General features: G+C 35.3%; 1 protein-coding gene across 1 annotated transcript; it reads left to right on the top strand.

Annotated features, from left to right (window-relative positions):
- The first annotated feature begins 6622 nt into the window (after nt 1-6622).
- LOC143223859 (potassium voltage-gated channel subfamily B member 2-like) lies at nt 6623-10101 on the top strand. Its single transcript, XM_076452335.1, has 2 exons — nt 6623-6820; nt 9340-10101. The coding sequence occupies exons 1-2, from the start codon at nt 6623-6625 to the stop codon at nt 10099-10101; spliced, it is 960 nt and encodes a 319-aa protein (XP_076308450.1).
- Nucleotides 10102-16570: the final 6469 nt, after the last annotated feature.

Here is a 16570-nt window from a genome sequence, read left to right as displayed (position 1 = left end):
CGCGAAATTCAAAAAACAAAATTATAGATCGTTTCTTTAAATCAGGGGTCACCAAACTACAGCCCGCGGACCAGATATGGCCCTCGAAGTCATTTTGTGCGGCCCTCCAGCAGCTAGTCTCTTGGAAATAAAAAGTGACATAAAAATGTCCGACTGTCATAACAAAATAAATCACACCGATGGTCGCTTTAAGCTGGCAAACACAAGATGTTATGATAAAAAGAATCAAGGCTTTCACGCGCATTTTTAACCAATAGGAAAATTCTTCATTCGTCCTTGCTGCCCGTTTATTCATATAGAGGCACGTATGTATGAAAGCATTAGGATTTCGAAAACAAGAACAGACTTAACTCTCGTCTTATCGACTCGTCTTGTAAATTCAGCAGCCGAGGGCTACCGCTTCAGCTAGCTCATTTCTCTTATTAGTCGGGTTATGCGCTTTTCGTAACTCGTTCTTAGGTAAGTGTCGTGGCAAACGTACGTTTCAATATATTTTGTTTGTGCGTTCTTGGACTTGTATAATACGTTTCTCACAGCGTTCTGTTTTTTATTTTCAGATCCTGTTTTTTTTTTCACCCATCGTTATGGCTGCTTTCAAAAGAAGAAAAGTGGACTCTGAGTGTCGTGCTTTCAATGAAGAATGGGGAGAAAAGTATTTCTTTGTGGAAACAAACAACCAGAAACCTACTTGTGTGATGTGCACTGAAAGTGTTGTCGTTTTGAAAGAGTACAATCATCGGCTCACTATGAAACAAAACATCTATCAACATATTTGAAAATTTCAGGAAAGCTCCTTTCCGAGAAATTTGAATCCATGAAACGTGTTTTTGAATCTCTAAAGAATCTCTTCACGAGAAAGTTTACTGAAAATGAATCTGTCACTCATACAAGCTACAAAATAGTGCAACGGATGGCAGAGCGAGGAAAACCTTTTACTGACGGCAACTTCATAAAAGAGTGTATGATGGAAGCAGCAATTGAGCTGTTTCCTGAAAAAGCCCATTTCTTTGAAAGTATCAGCCTTTCAGCAACTTCAGTTGTACGGAGAGCAGAAGAACTTGGAGAGAACATCGCATTACATATACGCCAAAAACCTAGAAACTTCTTATGGTATTTTCTGGCACAGGATGAGTCTATTGACCTCTCGAGTACTTCTCGTGTTCATTCGTGGAGTTAATTTGGACTTTCAGATCACGGAAGAGTTGGCATCAGTTTGCAGCACGCACGGAAGAACAAGTGGAAAAGACATTTTCATGGAAGTGAATAAAACGTTGCAAGACAATAACCTTCAGTGGAATCAACTTAAAGATGTAACAGTTGATGGAGGAAAAAACATGGCTGGAGTAAAGAAGGGTCTGGTGGGGCTGATCAGGAAACAGTTGGAAGATCTTCAACTCCCAAGCGCTCTGTTCATACACTGCATCATACATCAGCAAGCACTCTGTGGAAAAGACTTAGATATTTCTTGCATACTGAAACAAGTCATTTCTGCAGTGAACTTCATTCGGGGTCATGCACTTAATCATCGCCAGTTCAAGGCGTTTCTTGAAGAAATTAATAACCCAACAGACCGGATTGACAAATGCAGCAGGCCAGTGAAAGTTTAATCAACAAATTGTTGTGACAAATCAACAACTTCAGGAGTTGTGTCAGTAGGTAAATTATCAAATGCAACAGTCAAATCAGCAAATTGAGGATTGATCTCGCAGGATCCAGATCCGTAAGCGTTAGCCAAGCCTCATTCATGAATAGTGGAGAGGAAGATGTTTCTGTGTATGGTATAGAGGTAGAAGAAGAGGTTGATGAACCAAGTGTCAGATTACTGAATACAATCGGACATTGCCACATTTAAGATTGTGTTGGTATGCTGAAAGTATATATTTTACAGACATAGATGATAAATGTGTCTTAAAACCCAATTTTCTTACTATAAATTGGTACATTCTTGAATTTTAAGAGTTGAAACTGAAAATGTATGGTAAGAAGCCACTATTAATGTCTTAAAAGGAAGAACAATAAATTTTCAAGAGATAAAGTAAGAGTAAAAAGAGTTGAGACCATCTGCCCTGAGTCTGAGATGTTAAATTTATACATGTAAAAATGGCTGGTATGGATTGAGAAAATTTTTATGCAGAGGAGGTTCCCAAAGAAAGAAAGAGGTAACTGATCGTTAGCTGACCACATGTTTGAAGGAGGTTGTGTAATTGAGTGTCGGAATGTAGAGAGCGTGCTTAGATGTTTGATTATATAATTTTATATTATTTATTTTATTATTATTATTTATTACATTATTTGTAATATAGGTATAAAGGTGTTCCTTTGTATTGGTTTATTTTGGGCTTGAGTTGTTGTATAAGTAAGGCTTTTTTTAATTTTGCGTTTGTTTATATTTGTTCCTTTATTTAGTATTTGGGTGTTTTTCATGGTTATTTTGTGTTTATTTGATTTGCAATGTTCGAAAATGTGTGAAGGTGACTTTTCGTGTTCTTTGAATCTGGTTTCCATTTTTCTACTTGTTTCTTCAATATAGAAGTCACGGCAGTTATCATATTGTATTTTATAAATAATGTTGGTATGTCGTTTGTCAGTGTAGTTTTTACATTGTATAGACCTTAGATTTGTGTTTGGTTTTGGAATAGATTTGGGTATTAACTGAATGCCATATTTTGTTACTATGTTTGCTTGTTTGTTTGTTTTTTGAATTTCGCACAAAGCTACTCGAGGGCAAGCTGTGCTAGCCGTCCCTAATTTACCAGTGTAAGACTAGAGGGAAGGCAGCTAGTCATCACCACCCACCGCCAACTCTTGGGCTACTCTTTTACCAACGAATAGTGGGATTGACCGTAACATTATAACGCCCCCATGGCTGAAAGGGCAAGCATGTTTGGCGCGACGGGGATGCGAACCCGCGACCCTCGGATTACGAATCGCAAGCCTTAACACGCTTGGCCATGCCGGGCCACTAGGTTTGCAAAATGTTAGTTATTTTTCTGCTGATGTCGGGAATATATGGTATGCAGCAGTATATGATTTCGTGAGTTTTTAATTCGTGAGATATATTTACTTTTGTCAGTTGATTTTGCTTTCTGTCTAGGTGTGTGCGTATAATGTTTTCTACGGTTTGTGGAGGAAACTTATTGATGTTCATAAAGTATTGTTCTGTTTTGTCTAATTCATCCTTCATTTTATCTGGTGAGCATAGTTTTATGGCTGTGTTTATTTGGTTTCTTAGTATGTTGAGTCTTTGTTTTGTTTCATGTGCTGAATTCCAAGGAATATGTAGTCCACTATGGGTGATTTTTCGGTGGATTTCTGTTTTAAATTGTGTATCGGTTCTTGTAATTTTGAGGTTAAGAAATGATATTTGATTGCTTTCTTCTTGTTTACATGTGAAGTTAATGTTGGGATGTATAGAGTTAATGTGATTGAAAAAATTAAGTAATTAAGATTTCTGGCTAAATACTAACAAGTGAATTCTAGACGATGTTTCGGCGAAGTTTTTGATCTCGTTGAAATACGTAACAGAACTACTTAACTTTATGATAATTTTACGAGTAACGTTTATTTTTTAGGCTTAAAATATGTGATAAGGTTCACGTAAGCTGCTGAGTTTTTATTATTGTTGTTTTTTACGATCCTATTAATTGTCAGTTTCGTATTTAAAATTAAAATTACCTAAATCCGAAATGGGCAGTTTAAGAAGAATCTGGAAAAAAAGGTACTGAATTTGTGTAATTTTTGTTAAAATTCAGAATTTTAATGTTTCGAAGACTAGGAGTTAAATTAATCCTTGTTGTATTCTCTTTTACTTTGTGTACCTAACCTCGTCAAAGCATTTTTGTAACTATTTAAAGAACAAGTTTAGCATTAGTATCAGAAAATTAAATACTAGGTTTGAATAATATCCAAGTTATTTATATTTTTTATTAAAAGAAAGAAAGCGTTAAGAAATGAGGGGTTGGGTTTGTTTCCCCCCTCCAACGTTCTCCTCCTTTGTTCAGCGAGTTTGTTTATTAAATTTCCCCCATCATCATAAAAGAAAAACAATCACACATTGTACTACAATAAAGTTTAGAAAAATCCTAAATTACAATGATTTTTGTTTTCTTACATTAAATTTTGTTTGTCTTCATTACTTTCCACAGATATGAGGTTAATGGCTTATTACTTTCTTAGCACACCATATAGTTTAATGGAACCATTCTGTATAACATGATATTTTATATTTTTGACAAAGTTTTAATGTGTTACCAAAAGATAGACAGTGGCTTTTATATATATATCAAATTACCTCTTCATCTTAAGGCTAGTAATAAACAACTTCTGATGAAAAGAAAGTTTCAGTAACATACTCTTGTTGCCCAAATCTTTACGCATAATGTTCCAGCAGAAATTGTTGAACTAGACCCCAATTATCTATTTCATGAAGTTGTCTTTCTCAAGTGACTCTGTGATAAGTGGAAGGTTACATAAATTCATCGGCATTTCACGTGTACCAAGACTTATGTTTTTAATTGCATAATATAACCTAGAAATTACGGTTTAAAGGTCGAAAGAAGATTATTTAAATATAATAATTAATTTGAGATGTCATCATTAGTTAAGAGTAATGACAATACGGTTGGGAGAAATAAAGAAAAACATGTTTTACCTTTTAAAAAGTAATAATATAACTGACAAACTTCACGAAAACCTAATAAAAACATTGGATGGTTTTGAAACTCGACAAGAACTTCTAAACGTTTTCATCAAGATATACGTGTGTATGAAGTAAAAGGTAAAGCGATGAAAAAAGTAGAATTCAAGCCAGCTTTCGTAAACCTTGAAGTTTTATGTACGTATTTAAGACAACAATATCAGGTCATAGTTTTATCGCTAAGACACAGACAAACCACAGCATTACCAAAATACCACTGGCTTTTATACACATTATTCCAAATATTATTCCAGAATGAATCCATAACTGTATTCCTGTTTCTCCATAGAAAATAATTTGTTATAAATATAGTCATAAGTACATTTGAAAAATAATAATGAATATTACAGTAGTGATTTGAACGAGTGACTTCTAAATGAAAGTCGAGTGCCTTTTTAATTAATTTATTTAATCCATCATATGATGAGGGCGTCTGCACAAAAAGGGTATAAATAAAACAAATGAATATATTACAGTGATGTAGATATTTACCCCAAAACACTTTAGAAGCAAGAACAAAAACATAAAAATAATCTAAATACACACACTGAATACTCTTAAGTGGTAAAGGTACACCACCGAATTTCCTGTACTCTTGGTTCCAAAGCCTTGCTGGATTATCCGTTTTGTTGGACCAACAGGGGTCACATAACAATAATTCAGCAATACACCTCTGATTCATTAATTTATCTCTCCAGATCCCTAAAGTACCATGAACTACTAAAAATTTAAATAAAACAAATATTGCATTTAAGTGATTAATGAAATACATTAGTACAGGTATAAATAGCACAAGTTTATTAGTAGAGGCATAAACAGTTTGGTTTGTTTTGAATTTCGCGCAAAGCTACACGAGGGCTATTTGCGCTAACCGTTTCTTATTTAGTAGTGTAAGATTAGAGGGAAGGCAGCTAGTTATCCCCCCCGCCAACTCTTGGGCTACTCTTTTACTAAAGACAAGTTGATTTACCGTCACATTATAATGCCCCACCTGCTGAAACAAACGAGCATGCTTTGGTGTGACGGGGTTTCGAACCTTCATATTACGAGTTGAGCGCCTTAACCACTTGGCCATGTCTATGAAATTCTATCCAAGATATATATATATACATTGAAATGAATTAGGCTTGTGTGACGGATGTATATTTAAATAAACCATTAAAAGTAGATTCTAAAATATTTTGCTGCTAGAGTTTTCAGAAGCTGATTGGCTGGTGGGAATATTAAATCTAGGTTTATTGCATGGTAGAATAAACATTTTGTATTTCTTTGTAAAAATAATAATAACTGTTTCGTATTCTTCCAGATTTTTATCTTTTTTTCGTTCTTTAGTTGAAAACTTTTGCAAAAACCTATCACCCTTCACATTTTAAGATGAAAGATGTTACATATCCTATCATAAATATTCTTATTTCAGTTGCTTCTGAAGCCAAGAAGTCATTACAGTCCCTGTGAAACGAATTCCTATTTCCAGTGAATTAAAACTGACTTGAATGTATACGCTGGGGTCATCAGTATCACTTGAAGAAATGGACTTTGTAGAGAAACTTCATACGAATAACTCACCTCATCGAGATGTCTCTGGTTGGCATCAAATAGAAAGTAACCATTCAGTCCTATCTGTGGAAGAGTCACAATATTCGTGTAGTTTACCCATTTCCTTAATAGATATAAATGATGCGCAAACACAAGATGTTCTTGATTTGTCTCGAAATGACTCTGTGGCTGATCTTACTGAAACTAAAAACCACAGGGTGACTCTAAATGTTAGTGGTGTCAAACATCAAGTGATGTGGAATACTTTGAAGGGCTTCCCTCAAACCCGCTTAGTTCGTCTACGACTATGCCGAGATCCTGAGGAATTTGAGGAATATTGTGACGAGTATAATCCTGATGAGGTCACTCACTGACGATTTTGAATACTGGATGTTAAAAGAAACTTGTATGGAGCCTTGCTGTATGAGCAAATACTATGAAAAAAATGAATCAATTTTTACTGACTTAGACGTCCAACGGTTTACTTTTAGAACAGAAGTTGAAAAGTTTGAAGAAGGAAAGTATGCGCAATGTAAGCAGTTTGTCTGGAACCTAATGGAAAGACCTGATACTTCAGTGGCTGCCAAAGTACGTTCATTTTTATTTATTCATGTTATCACTACCAGATGAATACTGGATTCATTTTATTATCCTTTTACCTTATATGATGTCGTATAAATAAAGGATGTTCATTACTAATTTGTTTGTTTTACTAGTCCCCCAATTACTTTCGCCTTCCCACGTGGCACGTCCATAAGCTTGGGGACCTACGGCGCTACCTTTTAGGGTTTAATCCCTGTGAAGGAATTATCTAAGAATGCCCATTGTGCAGTTTTGTACTTAGTTAAAAGTAAACTATTTTCATATGCGTATGCATATTAGTAACTTGAAAAAAAATTAGATTATATGCTAAACTTTTGGCTTTATATATTGTAGAAAAGTACGTTCACCGTTTTGAATATCTTATCTTATGATGTTAGGACTATTTTCATGAGAATTGTTACTTAAGTATAATATGATTCACAGTGACAAAAGACTTGGCATTAACTGAGCTCCTGTTACAATTTGTGGTTGAGAACTTTCCTAGGCGCATTCGTTTGTTTTAGCGCGAGGCTACACAATGGGCTATCTGTATTTCGTATACTGATGAGAATCGAATCCCGGATTTTAGCATTCTAAGTCCAGAATTATCGCTGACCTCTACTTTCCCAATGTTAAAAGATCGATAGAAGCACGCCTCAGGCCTTGAACGGACTTCTAGTACACTAAAATAACTTCGAAGCAGGTATAGTTGAATCTGAGAAAATAGATATATACATAATAGCCCCAGTGGGGTATCGAAATCTTCAATTAATCAGGTCAAAGTCCAATAGCCTCCAAATCTCCGTTTCTGTGCATATGTAAGTATTGGAAGTAAATGTTTAATGGGTAACAAGGAATGGTTTTATATTCATTTACTGTTGTCCTAACCTTTTTATCCGAATTAATTTGTAAAGTCAAAATCTCACGAATTTTCATGTTTTGTACAAAGCAAAAGTTGCACGTTCCCTTACCGTAAAATCTGCATTTCAAGAAGCAGAAGAGCGTTACTGTTTGTTTTTTAGGTTCTTCAAATTCAAACAAAATAACAGTATGGGTGTTGATCATCCGTTTTAGAAAGCACAAAAAGGAATTGTTGTAGAATTGTTACAGGTCTTTAGTTTTCACCTGTTCAGTTGGTGGAAGCCATGAGGGAAAAACTGGTGCTATATGTACAGCGAGCTCTTCAAAGGACTACCAGCTTTGGCAACATTATTTAATTTATCATTGTATGATTAATTGATTGATTTATATATAGGACTATCCGCTATCTAGAGTTCTTGTTTGTTTTGCTTTGAATTTCACGCAAAGCTACGCGAGGGCTGTCTGCGTTCGCCGTCCCTAATTTTGCAGTGTAAGACTAGAAGGAAGGCAGCTGGTCATCACCACCCACCGCCATCTCTAAAGCTACTCTTTTGCCAATGAATAGTGTGATTGAGCGTCACATAATAACGTTCCCACGATTGAAAGGGCTAGCTTGTTTGATGGGACGGGGATTGAAACCCACGACCCTCATGTCGGGTCCTTGAGGTTGTGTTTTATGTTTTGTCCATCTTGAGGTCTGTATTTTGTGTTTGGTTCATAAAATGAAAGGCATGCAAGGTACAGTTCAAATAGTTGAACAGAGGATAGATGGAGCTCTCTAAATAAAATCATGGACCATCGTCCTTCTATCATTTCTTCATCACTACAAGGATGAACTAAGCTAAAGGCATTTCTTACAAAAGTTAGTGAAACTTAATATTTGCATTTCCATGATTGTTATTTTACTTTTTTAAAGAACATCCATAACGATCTACAACTTGCCAAGGAAAGGGAATGAATCAATGGCTAAATTGAAAACATTATTGGATTTGGCACCTGATGTTTACCCTTAAAATAGTTTTTTGATTGGTTGTACATTGTTTTCATTCTATTCGGGTGCTACCGCTGCAATTATTCCTTATTTGTTATATTACAAAATGTACTATTTATGATTTTTATAACTGGTATTTTTAAATTAATTCTTACGTAACACAGGTTTGCGAAAAAGAACTTTATAAATACTGTTTTCGTTTTAATAACGGATGTTTCGTAATTTAGCTACGCAGATTTCGAAAATAATATTCATTTTGTCTCTAATGTAAGGATTATTTGCAAATAATAAAAGGAAAAACTCTTACTTGAATCAAATTATTATTTCGTTTAATCGCAATGAACATTTTTTTTTATTATGTTTGGGTCACAGACCAATCGGCTACGCGAGCGTCTTATCGATTGTCAATATTTCAAGCGTTACAAAGTGTGACCCGATTTTAATGAAAGTAATTCACTTGTCTAAACAGACATAAGGCGTATTATGAAAAATCTGTACGCGACGAAGAAAATTGGTATCATTGTTGGATTCAGCGTACAAGAATTACTGTAAAACGTGAATATTTCAAGACAATAAAATCATCGCAGGGCTGCGTAATTCGTGAATGTCTCAAACACATATACTTACATAAAGTGATAATAAGTATCGATTAGTGATTAGAATTTAACTTTAGATCATTGCCAGCTTCTCTGTGTTCTTCATCCTGCTATCATCCATCACACAAATTTTAGGTACGATACCTTCCTTAAAGAAACAATATGATGAAGATGTCAATGAAGAAATTCCGCTACACAAAGAAAACAAAAAACTGGGTATGACTGAAATCACATGTGTAGTCTGGTTTAGTGTAGAACATATCTTAAGATTATTTTCTGCACCAAACAAGGGGAAGTTTTTAAAAAGTATACTAAACATCGTTGACCTCCTAGTTATTACCCCTTTCATCGTGTCTTCAATTCTTGTAGCTACAAATATTGTCCCTAAAGATTTTGAAAACATTCATGAAATTATCCTAATCTTCCGTGTGGGAAGGGTTATGAGAATTTTAAAACTGGCTCGACATTCGAGAGGCTTGCAAAGTTTGGGATATACAATGAAGAAAAGTATCCAAGAGTTCGGGTTGCTCATCTTATCCCTTGTAATTTCCATTGTGTTTTTTTCTAGTCTCGCTTATTTTGCAGAGAAAGACGAACCTGAAACACTTTACACTAGCATTCCCTCTGCCTTTTGGTGGGCTTGTGTCACTATGACGACTGTTGGTTTTGGAGACATGGTTCCCGTTACTTTACCTGGCAAAGTGATTGGGAGTGTCTGCTGTGTTGCTGGTGTAGTGGTTGTTGGGATGCCTGTACCAATCATTGTTAACAACTGTACAGAGTTTTACACAAAACAGAAGATAGTCCAAAGAGCTCTGGTGAGAAAAGAAATAATCTAAGAGGCAAATGCAAAAAATTATTTATTCTTAAAATTGTGTAATGTACGTACAATAAAGAAATCAAATTTTGATGTTTTTGTGATTATTTATCAATTTTTAATTACGTTAAATCCAATTTAAACAGTGCTGCAAGTTATATGTCTCGTCTTTCAAACATGGGAACGTATTATGTACACTTACAAACGTAATGACCGACAAGAGCCAGCTGAACTGTAGCGTGACCAAACGTTTTGTCTTTACTCCACTTACGAGTTAAAAGTTACCAAAAATGAATAACCCAACATCTTGTCCAGTAGCCGTAATAAACAACTTACAGAGATAGTTTGAGTTCAGTCGTAGTAAAGTGAGAAAGAACAATTAATTTCAGTATTTATTTTGTTGAACCAAACTCCGGAAGAACTTGGTACTTACCAGAATTATATGAAAAGCGCTCTCTGAGAGTACTACTAATCGCCTGTAAGTTAGTCACTTCTTGGCCACTACGTTATAAGAGAGAACACTTCTTAGCTACTACTTTACAAGACAGAACAATTTTTGGATACTAGGTTACAAGACAGAGTACTTTTTGGCCATTAGGATACAAGACAGAACACTTTTTGGCCACTAAGTTACAAGACAGAAAATAGAATGAATATATACTTCCGAGTCTCATACCAGAAAACTTTTAAAGTGGTGGTGGTGGTGAAAGAGAACTTGGTATTCTTTTTTTATAATTTAATACATTATTTACCATGTATGGCCTACAGAACGCTGTAAGGTTGGTAAAAGAAAGTGTCTATGATGTACTTTTTGATAGTCAGTATTCTTTAGGATGACATATACAGTTGTTAACAATAGCAGGATGAAGTTAGAAAGAAGAGGTAAATTGTTGAATTTTGCACAAAGCTACTTGAGAGTTACCTGCACTAAATGCCTCTAATTTAGAAATGATAGACTAGACAAAAGACACTTAGTCAACTTACCGCCAACTCATAGGCTTCTCTTTTATCAATGAATAGTGGAATTAAAAGGCTGAAAGGGCGAAATGTTTGACCATAGGGTTCGAACCCCCGATCTGCATATTGTGAGTGGAGACTCCTAACAATAACACCATGCAAGCTTAGAATAGTAAGGAAGGATACTTTGCCTACTCCAAATTTCGTTAAAGCATAGGAATAGCTGGCTTTAGCTGCATTCAACCTCTCTTAGATTGGTGAGAACAATCACTCTCATAGGTTGGATCACAATGGATTGAACAAGTCAAAATGAACAAATAAACATCCAAACAGTTTGGCTTGAGACATAAAATTATGCCATATCTCTAGAGGGAGAAGTCTCATCTGAAATAACTTTATCAGCAAAGGGAATTTCAGGAGTTTACGAAATACTGGGATAAGGCAAAAACACACAGAATGTTGTACAGATATCGATGTCTAAACCCAAACAAAATAGTGAAATGCACAGCTGAAAACTAACTCGCTTCCATTAATAACACAAGCATTTTTCGTAATATCGTCCTTCAAGTAGCAGCATGATTGCAAATAAGAAGACGTGATCCCTGACAGTTTAAACACAAAGGTTCACAATTACTGCTGTCATAGTTATTACTTCCGTAGCAAACACAGGTTAAAGCTACGTAATATAAAGTATTCTAATAACCACATTAATGGTAGATTATTTAAAGTAGGGTTTTTAAAAACCTGACTTAATGTTTTCAGAATAATAGGAAGAAAACAGACTTGAATAATGGTGCTGGTTGGTGTGCATCAGTTTATCTAACACCCTGGTCCTGTGGGTTGGAAAGACGTTTCTCAGTTTTATACCTAAAAAACGAGCTTTGATGTTTCAATAACAACAATGTCTATTGATGACAGTTTTTCAACACATTTAGGGAGTTCCCATAAGTCCTATTGAATAAATAATGATATCATTTTACCCAATAAGGATTGAAGTTTTGTCCAACAAAGACGAAGAATCTGAAACTGTGAAACAGATCGTAAACAAGGGACGGCTAGCGTAGATAGCCCTCGTATAGCTTTGTGTGAAATTTAAAAAACAAACAAAAATTTAATTTATGATAAAGGTCTTGACTGGCTATCTCTTCATTCAGTGATGAACTGACACCTATATCCAAATATTGTAATGCTAAATTAGCAATGAACTGAAGTCTATATCAAAATATTGTAATGTTAAGTTAGTATTGTTTGTTTTGAAGTTAAGCACAAAGCAACACAATGGACTATCTGTGCGCTGTTCTGCCACGAGTATCGAAACCCGGATTCTAGCTTTATAAATCTGCATGTGTACCGCTGTGTCATTGGGGAGGGGGAGCAACGGGAGTAATGAACTGAGGCCTACCTCTAAATGTTGTAATGTTAAGTTAGTAATGAATTGACGCCTACTTCTAAATGTTGTAATGTTAAGTTAGTAATGAACTGACGTCTACTTCTAAATGTTGTAATGTTAAGTTAGTAATGAACTGACGTCTACCTCTAAATGTTGTAATGATAAGTTAGTAATGAACTGACGCCTATCTCTAAATGTTGTAATGTTAAGTTAGTAATGAACTGACACCTACCTCTAAATGTTGTAATGTTAAGTTAGTAATGAACTGACGTCTACCTCTAAATGTTGTAATGTTAAGTTAGTAATGAACTGACACCTACCTCTAAATGTTGTAATGTTAAGTTAGTAATGAACTGAGGCCTACCTCTAAATGTTGTAATGATAAGTTAGTAATGAACTGACGCCTACCTCTAAATGTTGTAATGTTAAGTTAGTAATGAACTGACACCTACCTCTAAATGTTGTAATGTTAAGTTAGTAATGAACTGACGTCTACCTCTAAATGTTATAATGATAAGTTAGTAATGAACTGACGCCTACCTCTAAATGTTGTAATGTTAAGTTAGTAATGAACTGACGCCTACCTCTAAATGTTGTAATGTTTAGTTAGTAATGAACAGAAAGCCCACCAGGTACATCCATTGCCACAGTCCGGTAGCCCATTGCAGCCAGCACTTGTATTGTGCCCAGGTCCAGCAAGGTTTGGGAAGAAAACGCTGCTCCATGCAGTAGAAGGATGGAGATGTGGAAATTGGAAGTGTCCTGAGGTAAAGCTTCACGGTAGAACACTTTGACATTCTGGTTACAGTTATGAAAAAAACATGATTACAAAAAATAAAACAATAACGGAATATAAATCACAAACATGTTTCGTTTTTTCTTTTTCAGAAAATCGTAACAAAACGTCAAATTGTTATGATTACCAACTACTGTTTCCTTTTATATATAGCCCATCTATCTACATAAATTACACACTATGTATGTATTATATACGATGGTTTATAATTTCTAACAATATTTTAGTGGTTCTAACAAATGTGAAACTTGAGGCAAAATGTTACTTCTAAAAACATTTTCAGGTTCAACTTGAACCCGAAATAAAAATAACTGTGTGAATAATGTGTTAATTTATACATATTAACAAGTAGTTTCTAAGTAACAACAGTTCTATACAAATTGACAAGTAAGATTGTAATTTCTAAGTAAGAAAAGAAATTCATATCTCACGAAATGTATTACACGTACCTATCCACGCAGTAATGAATGATGAGTCTACATAATATATTCATACACAAAATACAATACTCACTTAGAATCTCAGGTTTAATTCAGTTTTCAAATCACACAATAAAAATTAATGAATGTTATATTTCAAATTATTTTATTAAAGAGTTTATTTGTTTGAAGTGAAGACCAAAGGTTTGTGATGTTGTGAGTCCGCAGAGGTACCGCTGTGTCACCAAGTCATAAAAAAGTACAAAACGTAAAGATCTATAATTTATTTTGACTTGCCAATGAGCGTATGTTACCGAGCACAAGCTATAACATCATATAGTATCAGGATCTACATCCACTTACCACAAATAGTGCATTTGGAATAATAGGATCTACATCCACTTACCACAGATATTGCATTTGCGGCAACAGCATCTACATTCCACTTACCAGAAATATTTCACTTGGGGCAACAGCATCTACATACCATTTACCAGAAATATTCCATTTGGGGCAACAGCACCTACGTCCACTTAGCAGAAACATTCCATTAGGAACAACAGGCTATACAACCACTTACTTCATATATTTCATATGGAACAACATAATCTACATCCACTTACTATTTGGAATTTGAACATAATATAATTCTTCCTAATAATTCAGACATGTTGTAAAGTTATAAATAAATATAGAAGTTGATGGTTATTCAGGTTTAAGATAAAACCATTATAATATATTGTGTGTGTATTGGTACTCTTATTTTTAAAACAAGTCCAAATGGTTAACTCTCGATATGGATTCCTTTAAATGCGAGAGAACCTTGTAGGACCTTGAAGGGAAGAAGAGGATTCTATTGGTTGAGAGGCGTCGGAGGCACTGAAACACACCACTTTGCCGGTAAACTCCTGTAGCTGGGTGAACTTGTGATACTTTCCCCTAAAGTCAGTCATGTGGTCCTGTTGGGCAGAGGTAAACTGAGTACTGGTGTTGAACGTTCTCAACGGGTATTATGGGTAGTATGTCTGATGCTAGTGTTCGGGTATAACACTCACAAAACTATGGCATAGCGACACTGTCCTAGTTGGGTAGGGTAGCACCTCCTCTTGTTGAACTCCGTGGAGTGTGGAGTCAATGGATAATGAATCATTCTATATTCCTTATGGATAATAAAAATAATGAATATCAAAATAAAATAAAATTCATGAGTAAATGATCAATCATAAGAACAAATGGCTCCCTTTTTCATTCAGAAGTAACCAAATGGGCTGATTAGCTTTTCTGAGTTTGTCAAAAAGCTACAATATGAGGAGATCTCAGTTGAAATATCTCAAACACAAGATAGCACACTCCTCATGAAATCGAAGCCCATTGGGAATATGCTTTTTAAGGTTACTGCCATGTTAATCTGAATTCCTCAAGAAGAGTGATCCTGAAGAAAAATTTACTTAACATCCCTGAATCGGAGATTCTAGCTTGTTTCTCCAGCCAAGGTGTTTCGGCTGTTCGACCTCTCTCCATTTGTAAAAATTTGAATTACAAACGTTCTGATGTTGCCGTTTAAACTGCTATCTCTGCCTGCCACTATCAAGGCAAATTATTTGTCACATGTTTCCAATGCTAAAGGTTCAGAGATTCTAGGAAATATTGTTGTAATTCTTTGGCACGTGCTCTTTCTGGAGGCTAAGGCCACAACAGCTATGAATGTCAATCGGACCCACATTGCTCTAACTGTAATGGTTCCCACCTTCTATGTTTTCGTCCTTGCCCTGAATTAGCAAAGGAAAAAGAGGTGTATTTTTTGAAGACCATAAACAACATTTCTTATGCAGAAACACATAAACTGTTGTTTCCTTTTCCACCTCTGATGTATGCTGCTGTACTCCACTCCAGTGGTACAGCGGAGGTACAGACAAATCTGTCTGATTCTCTTATAAAGACTTTCTCTCATCATGTGAAGAGTCTTCTGCCCTCCAAGGATACATGTATTAATAAATCTACGTCTTCTCCTGTCTCTTTTGCAGCTTGGACCTCTCTCCATCGGTCCCCCCGAAGTGCAGGCTAGTTATTTGATGAAGCACTCACACATTGAATTCTAATTTCTCCAACATGGACCTGCCTCACTGTCCCGTAGCAGGGTTCTTGTAGGTTAATAGACCTCTTTCTACTGAACAAAAACTAAAAGACACTGCATACAGTTCTTCTACATAATAAAAGTGGCGACCTTCGTACAGTGGAACAGTCGAGGTTTCCATTTCAGTTTATATGACACTAAAGCCTCGATTGATTTCAATCATCCTGTGTGTCTCTCCTCACAGAAACATTCCTTAGGCCTGTTGCTGCTGTAACCTTTCAGCGATTTTCCTTGAAGAGAAACGACAAATTGTGTGATGGATGAGTTCTGCTTGGTAACTAACTGAAACATAGCTGTTAAAGTTCTGGGAGTACCAACTGAAATATAGTTTTGTTTAAGTCCTAGAAGTACCAACTGAAACATAATTGTTAATGCCCTAGGTACATTATGGAAAAGAATATAAATATGGCAGATTACTCAAATAGGCTGCACTAAAATAATAGGAGAAAACACTGGTATGTCAGCTTATTGGTGATTTTTGTTTGGGACGTGGGAAACACATAAAACGTAATTTCCAATGAGAATAACGTAACTTTAGAAAAATTTTTATATATGAGACATTCTAGTAGTAAATACTTCTACATGAGCAGAACACATGGAATCAACATCTTTCACTTTTTCAGCATATTTCCTATTATTGTCGACAACTGGAGGAGTTTTTGAAACTCCTATAGCTTTGTTGAGACGAATGTGGGTTTTTCATTAAAACTACAAAATACACTTTTGATTTGAGGGATGTCACTGACTGTCCATCCGTTTTGTCAAGAGAAAGTACCAATCTTTAGTAACAAAATA

The sequence above is a fragment of the Tachypleus tridentatus genome, chromosome 8 (assembly GCF_004210375.1).
Source record: "Tachypleus tridentatus isolate NWPU-2018 chromosome 8, ASM421037v1, whole genome shotgun sequence".
NCBI lineage: Eukaryota > Metazoa > Arthropoda > Merostomata > Xiphosura > Limulidae > Tachypleus > Tachypleus tridentatus.
This window is presented reverse-complemented; position numbering and strand designations above follow the sequence as displayed.